The sequence below is a fragment of the Varanus komodoensis genome, unplaced genomic scaffold, assembly GCF_004798865.1.
Source record: "Varanus komodoensis strain SLA01 unplaced genomic scaffold, ASM479886v1 scaffold22, whole genome shotgun sequence".
Lineage (NCBI taxonomy): Eukaryota > Metazoa > Chordata > Lepidosauria > Squamata > Varanidae > Varanus > Varanus komodoensis.
Window position 1 is genome coordinate 21188450 of NW_025335606.1, and position 9746 is coordinate 21198195.

General features: G+C 44.0%; 1 protein-coding gene across 1 annotated transcript in view; it reads left to right on the forward strand.

The window, feature by feature from the left end:
• Nucleotides 1–8159: 8159 nt before the first annotated feature.
• The window catches only part of ENDOU (endonuclease, poly(U) specific), a 19804-nt gene continuing 18217 nt past the window's right edge, over nt 8160–9746 (forward strand). Inside the window, exon 1 of the mRNA XM_044431071.1 lies at nt 8160–8217. Coding sequence (XP_044287006.1) covers nt 8160–8217 — 58 coding nt within the window. The remainder of the gene's footprint in view (nt 8218–9746) is intronic.

Genomic DNA, 9746 nt, shown 5'->3' on the forward strand with positions numbered 1-9746 from the left:
TGGCAGCCATTCTGCATGAAGTCCCAGCTGGACCAACTTCAAGCACCCATTCCCCCTGAACTCCATGATGGGTGATGTGATGACTCCTAGGCGGGCTTAGTTGCAGTATTAAAACTTGCCACTAGATGTCTCTGCACCCTTGTCAGTCTCCGTGGAGTGGAGAGAACCCAACCTGATCATCCTGAGTGCCCATCTCACCTTCAGACAAGACCCCTTCCCCTTCACTGCAACGTTTCCTGCTTCTGTGGTTGCATGCAAGGAGATACCAATGACTGCAGCCATCCGTGCACCCTCTGCAGTGCCTCACATTCCCTTAGCAAGGACACGGCTGAGGCCACTGACAACTCCTCGGGGTTGGATTCCAGGCCCTGACAGCCCTAGGCAGCGTGGCCAATGGTCAGCACTGCTGGGATTGCTGTAGCCCAGCAATAGCTGAAAGGACACAGGTCCCTCACTGCCATAGGGACTTTTTTGCATTGCTGGTGTAAGGATACCGATTCTGCTGCTGCAACTTGAGAGGTGAATCTTCTTTTAGAGCAGAAGCACGCTCACGAGCAATGCCATGATGCCCCACCAGGTCTGCAATTTCACCCCACACAGCAGTGTTAGAATCAGACTTTTAGCAACACAGAATTGACACTGAATTCAAGGTATACAAGTGGCACTTAAGGCTGCAGAAACCCACCCTACCCTGCAAGTTAGTTTAAAATACGTAGGCTGTCAAGGGAGTCTATTTATTTAACACATGAAATTCAGACTTGTCTTTTGTGGGAGCTATCAGTGAGTTTAAGAGCTGTTGCTTAAATAATCATCAGCTTTTCACTGTACAGCTGATCATTTCTATAGCAGTACAACATACTAGCTAGTGTTAGCAATGCAAGGTATTTAGAAAATGTAGCATGACAAAATACATGATGAATCATTATGATGAAATGACTGAGGGGAAGCCCTGTTGAACTTCATGGGGATGTACTTCCATGGAAATGTATATAAGATTGCATCAAACATCTCTTGAATAACTGACACAGCTCCCCTAATTGTCTGGACAACCCATCTGTGAAAACATATATTTCATTTATTTGTATGTTACTGACTCATTAATGTTGTTGGCTTGTAATTGCATTGTTGTCATTGTAAACTGGATAGAACTTCCTAGAAAAGTAGCATCTAAATGTTTTCAGAAATAAAAGAAATAAAATAGATATGAAAATGTTCATTCTTTTTTGAAAGTATCTAAGCACATTTGTATGTATGTGGCCAGCACAATTTTAAAGGGGGTGGGCACGATTACTCAGGGGTCATATCTCATTCTCAGAACACCTACTTTGATTGCAGAAGTCCTTGGTTCAATTCTCCAGGTAGGGCAAGAAAAGCTCCTGCCTGAAATGGAAAAAGACTTTGCCAGTCAGTGACTAGGTTGAGACAACACCCAGCATGCATTGCTGGTAAAACATGGGTTATTGTGTTGTCTGAACCCAACTGCACTAACAAACCACAGTTAATAATTACAAACAACCCATGAAAGGAATACATGGTTTGTTGTTTTGTTGTGACCTATGGGTTGTTCACCTTTGTTTAAATTGCAGCTGTGTTCAGACAATGTGAACAACCCTTTTTACAGTAACAGTCCATGGTTCAACTACAACCCAGGCATGACTCGTGTGTGTTATCATGCTGCCTAAACACACTGGAACCAATATTTCGGTAGATGGACAGGGTATAAGGCAACCTCCCATGTTCCTAAGAGGTTTTTCTCCTCTTCTTCCACTCTTATCAAAGGACATGCCACTGCCAAATGGATAGTACCTCTGCTATGACTCATTATAGGGGAAATACAAATGTTTTAAAAGTAAGATGCATGGTGATAAAGATTTGCCTGTTGAAGGACTTTAGGAAGTAGCAGAAGTCTCATTCTAATGCTGGAGATGGAGCTATTCTGGTGGGAATGACACTTATTGGAGGAACTCATCTGGCCTGCCAGCCCGCTGTAAGCCTGAGCCAGCATAAATGCCAGCAGTGATGACATATCTTTAACCAGGGTTATTTAGGACTATAGGATTGCTCTGCCAGTCTGCATGTCCATAAATCAATAATCAATGGGGGACAGTTCAAATAAACTCTTTCTGATATATTGAAATGTAAGTTACCTTCCAATTTATACAAACAAAGCTGGTCCCTTGGTATTGAGGCCATCTTTCACATTTCTCCTTTTTGCATCCTATCAGGGCAACACTGAAGAATAGAAAGCTGCAAAGAATAAGTTTGCACAAAGCTATCAACCCCTGCAGTTGGTCTTTGACCCCAGGGAGCCATTGCAAAATGGATGCTGTGCTGGCCATGGAAAAATCAAGCACACCTTTGAGCTCAGAGGACCTTATTCTCCCGACTTATTCTCTCTCTGCATGAGTTACTGCTTTGGGCATGATACCTCCTCCTAAGCTTGTACAAAAACACTCAGCTGCTGAGGCTGTGTCATTCTCCATCCCAATAAGCTGTCCTTTTTCATTACATTATGGATTTGACTGAGGCATATAACAGCACTTTACTAAGACCACATCTGCTGTTGCTGCTGCTTCATGAGAGACTTAGAGCATCCTTCACATAAGGTTTGTTTGTTTGTTTGTTTTTAACTATGGACCTTTTCTTCTCTGCCTTCTGGATGTTCCTGGATGTTTTGTTGCACTACACAAGGTGGTGTTGTGATACAGAGAGAAATTGTGAACCTGCATTAAGCTTCTGTAGTTAATAATGGCACCATTCAGGAAAATTTTCAACTTGCCTCACTCTAAAAGAGAAGCCACAAAAATGCCCAGAAAAACCAGTAGAGGCCTTGTGGGGTGTTGACATTGTGGAAAGGTTCTCCAAGGCTCCACAAATGAGGAGTCAGAAGCACATAATAAATGCTTTTTGTAGAGAAGCCCTGAGAATGATGTCTCCATCCCATTTTAATTGAGAAATGATAATATTTCCACTATGGCTGGGCAGAGTTTCCACTCCATTTTACAGCACCATATTCCACAAAATGGGAAGCACATTTCCATTATCAGGGATTTTGGAGAGTTGGGAGAAACATATTCGAGATCTTCATTGTTCTGTTGGTTGGCCACCCCATTTTGTGATGGTCATGTTTCTCCAACATGACTCCGAGACCGGGAGTTTGAAGTGCTCTAGAATGTTCATCAGTAAAGAGTCTCCACCAAACCCTGAAAATGTGAAAAGGAAATGCTGTCTTTTTCCTTTTGTTGACAAAATGTCACAATGAATAGTTCCTCAAATTCCAGCAGAACAGAGGTTGAAAAGTTTGTTGGAAACAAGGAAAAGCTCCTTTCAATTCTTGCCTGGAACCAAACTAAAATTGAAAGGACCTTGTTAAAATCATTAGCCAACAAATATCCATCCTGTTATAGCAGCCACAACCAGCACCCTTTAGGCCTTTCATAAGATTGTTTCAACTGTATTTTCAGCTATCAGTAAACATTTCCTTGAGCAAATGTAGAAGCCTGTGTTTTGTGGAAGCAAAGAAGGAGTCAATCCAGATTTCCTGCCATTTGTTGCAAGTCCTTTCTCTCAACTAAGTAGCTTGGTTTCTTCTCCAAGGGACCAAATCCTCTGAAAGAAATGAGGAAACCTCCATCACTTTCTGCTATGTGATGACCTCAGTGTTGACATCATAATGCAGGATATTTTGCTGACAATGGTTCATGAGGTAGGATGGTTCTATCCATGAGGTGAGTTCAAACTTGCCCACAAGATTCAATTTGGACTAGGAATGTATGAAGGAATCTGCTTTAGGGAGTGAGAATCCAGTGGATTCCCTCAGCTTGACTCTGACCCACTTTCTTGCAGTCTGACTCCAACTTGGTGCTGGTCATGCCAAGCATTCCAGTGGGTTCCCACTGGGAATTAAGACTGCACAAATGCTGTGTAGGCAGAGTTTCCCTTCCTTGTGTGAGTCTTGTGGTCTTTGTACGTACTGTGGAGGAAGGCTGCTGGGTTGTGCAAAATGAGCTCCATGAGCATTCATGAGCATCATTAGCTTAGTTCATAAACACTAAGTCATCTTTGCACAGGAGTTTTGATTCATGGTGGTGTTTGGGTGCTTCTGGATAGGGTGGCTGCATGGTGACAATTGACTTGCCCCCATATTACCACCCTGAAACAACATCTTTTCTCAAATTCTCTTAAGAGCTTTGCACTCCTGGAATAAATTTCCAGCTTAGAAAATAATCAAATCATGATGTGCAGGATAAGAAACTAATCAGAAGGTGGGCAGCTCCCTGAGACACCAGGAGAGAAGGAAGACTGAAAGCAGAACTAGCTCTGGGTCATGGGGATATATATCTTTCATTCAAATGGGAAAGCTGGGGCAAGGTTGGCTCACACCACAACCAATTTTCTGGGAGCGCTCCTTCTTATGTCCCACCTCTGCCTTTAGGCAAAAGTTGAACTGCTGCCAGCTGAAGGCCAAAGTTTATTTTGGAGACATTCTTGAGGGCAGCATTCCAATGGTGGGAGGGGCCAGAGACAAAATGGGTGGGGCTAAGCATCTCCCCAGCCCCAGCATATTTTAGCTTCAAGTTCTTGCTGTCTCGAACTAACCTTAGGAGAAAAAGACAGGCATTTGCATTGGGGAAAGAACTGCACTCAACCTTAGAAATTTCCTCATGATTGGTAATCAGGAGAAGAGGGTGGGGCCAGAGGAAAGGGTCATGGCCCCTGGGAAGGCTTGGAGGGCCAAATGTGGCCCTTATCGCTGAGGTTTGCCACCCTGCATTTTGGGTTCCTTGCTTCAGTGAAGATGATTTGCAATTACTTAGTGGCATTAGTGTACACACATGCATAGGCCTTTTCATAAACAAAAACACAGCTCAAGCTTCTTGAGGAACATGCAGAGTAAATCTAGTTAGGGAGGGGGAGATGCCTATTTTGGGAAGGGAGGAAAGGCAGAGGTTGCATTCAGAGAGAGGGTGACTCACACAGCATCTTCCTTGCTGTGTCGCACACACCTCTGCTATCATAATCCTTGTCTTGCTGGATGGTGAAGGGTGTGGCACATGACTTGGATTTTCACAGGTATGTGTATATTTGGGGGGGGCACCCCACACCCTTTTTAATTTGAAAACTGGGTTTCATGACTGTCCTATTTAAAGGTAAGTACTGTCATACTCAGAAGCTGTTTTGAAGGTGTCAGGCTTGCAAGTCACAATGATGAACTTGGACTGTTAAGATCAGTACAATCCAACCCAGTAATTTGAGTCTCAGCCTTGATTAACCCCGACCTGGGAAGTTCATCAGAGTTTCTTCAGGATGCTTGCATCCGCGGCCTGAGTCAATGGAACATTCATCTCAAATCATGCTCAGAAAAGGGATTTACGCCATTTTTTATGACTAATGAGGCACAGAGGTCAGACCCAATGGACAGATTGTATAAGGCAGATCTCTGGCTTTGGGGTCATACACATGGGCCCACTGCTTTAAGTAAGAGCAGCATTCATTGGCTGTTCAAGCTGAAAGGAGGTAGTGGTCGGATGGTCTTTTGTGAATAGCTAGAAAAAAGGACATAAATCACCATTTGTTTTTCACAGCTGTTAGAATTTGCACTAATTTGCTTAAGACAGATATATTGGGAGAATTGGGAACTGTCCAGTAAAATACTGACAAATTGTCTTAGACAACAAAAACATTGAATCACTCTCTCAGCGATTAAAGACGATAGTGGCTAGATTGATCACCCATCCTATAGATATACATTTTCCATTTTTAAACTTCAGTGGCTGTGAAATATAAAATCACAGTATTGATTTTTTCCTCAGCTTAATTATACTAGTCTAGATATGTGTCAAAGGGAGTTTTTAAAGGTGCCTTTGCAGATTGATGAAATTGCCAAACAGTAACTAATATGAAAATAAGGTAAGTGGCTGGTCTGGATGGATTTCCAATTGAGTGGTCTAAAGCAGTCCCAAGGTTTTCAGTTCCTAAACTTCATCAGTTGTATAACTCTATTTGACTTGGGTTCTATTTCATCAGCATTCAATGTGGCTTCTGTTACAGTAACTCCTAGAGAGATCTGTGCTAACTATTGACCTATTTCATTGATCAGTGTTGATATTAAAATATCCATTGCAATTTTGGCTGACAGACTACAACAACTTAGTGCAATGTTTGTTCAGATCAGACTAGGAGCTGACAATCTTAGATTGGTTGCTGATCTGATGGCATTGAATAGGAATAGAACAGTTGCTATTATCTCTCTGGATGAGAAGATATGTCATAAAAATCATTGGAAATTTTTCTTTGCCACATTGAGAAATGTAGCTTTTATTCCAGAATTTCAGAAATGGATTAACCTTTTATATGAAACCCCTAGAGCTAGGGTTAGGAGAGGGAGGAGAGGCAGCTGGGGCATTTGAGGAGTTTGAAACTGAGCTGAAAGAAGGAAGAGTAGGGAGGTGGATTGTATCCAGGATGGATGGGTTCCAGAGGATCCCATCTCTGGGAATGAGTGGAGACAGAAGCTGGAATGAGGGGACATAGAAGCCATGAGAATGTAGAAACCACTTGATCATGTGCTGGGTAGACTGAGGTAGAAGACCATGAACTGTGGTAACCATGGATGGTTAATTGTTGGGATGTGCAAACCCACCTTATATCTGCATTGGAGGGCAGATTGAAGCTGAGCTGAGTTGTCCTGTTTTAATTTGGCATCTGTGTCTTTTCCATCCTTACAATGACCCATTGTCAAGCCTGTATTGCAGATTGTGGACAAGGGCTAAAGTTGAGAGAGAGAATGATAGAGGGAGAGGGAGAGGGAGAGGGAGAGGGAGAGGGAGAGGGAGAGGGAGAGGTTGTTCTTTGCCCTCCCTCTTCAGTGGATGTTGTGGCTGGGACTTGACATTTGACTGAGGGCTTCCTGGATTTTAGCTCCTGGTTTCAGCTAAAGGACAGTTCCAGAGTTTTCTGCTGGAAATTAGCAGCTAGAACCACATATTTAATCCCCCCACCCCCACAAATGACCTCAAGACTCTTCATCTTCCAGGCTGGCCAAGGAACCTGCCCCCTCTTCTGAAACTGTCCTCTGTCTGAAGGAATGCCCAGTCCCAAGTCCAGTGCAAAGGTGAGGAACCCTCGCCTTCTCATATAATGCTGGTCCTCTACCAGCTCCACTGGCTTCCAATTCAAGGTGCTGGTTTTAACCTCTAAAGCCCTGAACGACTTGGGACCAGGATACCTGAAGGAGTGCCTCTTCCCTTACATGCCCTTAAGGGGCGTAAGATCTGCGGGAGAGGCTCTGCTCCGGGAGCCCTCTTTAAAGGAGATAAAAAGAACATCTACCCAGAGCAGGGCCTTCTCTGCGGTGGCACCCAGATTATGGAATGTGCTCCCTGGAGAGGTGCCCCTGACGCCGAGTTTATATTCTTTTCAGCACCAGGTTAAAACCTTTTTATTTAATTGCTATTTTAAAAAACTAATATTTTATCATTAACAGTCTCTCTTTTTGTTTTTTGTTTTGTTTTTATATAATCTTTTATGGAATTTGTTATTGTTTTATTTTTTTAATTGTATGTGTTGTGAACCACCCCGGGATGCTCAGGCATGTGGTGACAGCATACAAAAGTTTAAACAAACAACCAAACAAACTCCTGAAAGGAAGATCTGGCACAGCACCAGGACAGCAGGTCACCTGGTTGAGCAAGGTTACCTGGCCATAGTCTCAGTGAGATGCACTGCATTTTCATTTAAATTATAAGAATTAGCTCTAAGTTTGCCTCTGAGTATGCATTTGCTATGCAAAGTGGGGCATCTCTTGCCCCCTTTCCTAAGTGGCCATCCTTCTTGACACACTTCTTGGCCTGGAGGCAAACAGCTCTTACCACAGGAGCTACAAACGGGAATTTCCTGTCTACTGCCTGTGTCAATTTGATTTCTATCATAAACTCAGACCTGTGGCAGCGGAGACATCATAGGCTGAGAAATGTGCACACGCCCCTTCCTGCCCTTGTCATGCCATATCCTCACTCTCCATCCCCTAAAGCTCCTCCTTGCTCTGCCCCATAAGAACCACCCACACATCTATCTATATAATCAGGGAGCCATAGCCGGTTTGGTTCCTTCCATTCCCTGTGCCTCCCTGAGATTTCCTCATCTGTGCTCCTAGAACAATGAAGACCTGGACCTTGGTCCTCTCAGTAGGAATTGTCTGCGGCCTGGCATTTGGATGTAAGTCTTTACAGATTGAAGTGTTTGGATTACTAGTGGGGAATCTGTGCGTGGCTCTCCAGATGTTGCTGGAGCCCAAGTCCCAAGAGCCAGCATAGCCAATGGTGATGGAAGTGGTGGTTCAGAAACATCTGGAAGGACTCTTTTCCCCCATCCTTGGCTGGAAGAACTGACTCAGAGAATGGGAGTGTAAGAAAGACGTATTATGGGGTGATGCTGAAGGATGCTGAGGAAGCGTGTCCTTGGAATTTTAGGTCCCTCTCATGGAGGGGTGGGCAGGTGGGCAGCTTATGAGATGGAACTCTCGCTTTGCATGCAGAAGGTCCCGGATTTGATCTCCAGCACCTCCAAGTAGGGCTGGGAAAGAATCCTGCCTGAAAACCCAGAGAGCTATGGCTGCCAACCATTTTTGAAAGTAGTGGTCTAGATGGATTAAGGATTTAGCTCAATAAAGGGCAGCTTCCCATGTTCCTAAGGATGCCCTGCATAGGGAGAGTTAATGACCTACAGCCTCATTGCACAAAGTGGATTTATTTTTCAGGAGTGAACAAGCATAGGATTAGGTGGATTGGGATGCATAGATGCCATCCTATGCTCACTTACCTGGGAGCAAATCCACTTGCCTTTGGAACTTACTTTTGAGTAGATACACCTAGGACTGCACCATTAGGTTGCAGTCTATGCACACATGAACTCAGTAGGGGTACAATAAAACATGTAGAGGGTTGAGATTTTCAAAGTGTGCTGAAAACCAAAGTGTGCATAGGTATGCGTGAGGTATCTGTCTGGGGGTGGCAAGCCATCAGATTCCCTGGGCTTGGCTCCCCAAGTTCTGATCCAGGGTCCAGGTTCCTGGTGAGCTTGCCCAGCACTAATGGGGCACTCACCAGGAATCAAGCACCACATGCTAAGCTGCATAAGCAACATCCTGAGGTGGAAGAAGGTTGGTTGCAAGGAGTTCTCCAAGAATGGATCCCCACATATCTGCTAGCAGTGTCCCTTCTGTGCCAGCCATTTGGGCTGCTGCACCTGATGGAGAAGAAGGCTGGTCTCATGGGGCTTTCCAGGAATGGAGTGCCATGCACAAGCAGTTCCCTCTACCATGCCACCTGGAATGGCCTTTGTGCTACTGGACCTGATGTGGAAGAAGGTTGCCAGTTGTGCAAACTCTGTTTCATGAGCATTGGTGGGCTTCTTCTTGGTTTGACTGTGAATACGAAAAGGATTTTCTTAGGTTTTGCCCCAACTAAGTGTGCTTACTAGGGATGAAGCACCAGAGTTTTGGCTATTTGGCAGTATAGATATGAAATTAACAATGGCAACAGTGTGGCTGGCTTTGAAGAAAACACACCTCTGATTGCCCTGTTAGAGCAGGTTCACACACACATGGGTGTCACCTAATGACTCTCTGTTATATTGCTTTTGACTTGCGAACTGTTTTTGTTGTAAAGCACCACATTTAAGGATGATAGGAATGTTCTGCCTCTGGGAATCAGATGATGATGATGATGATGATTATAACATTTCTA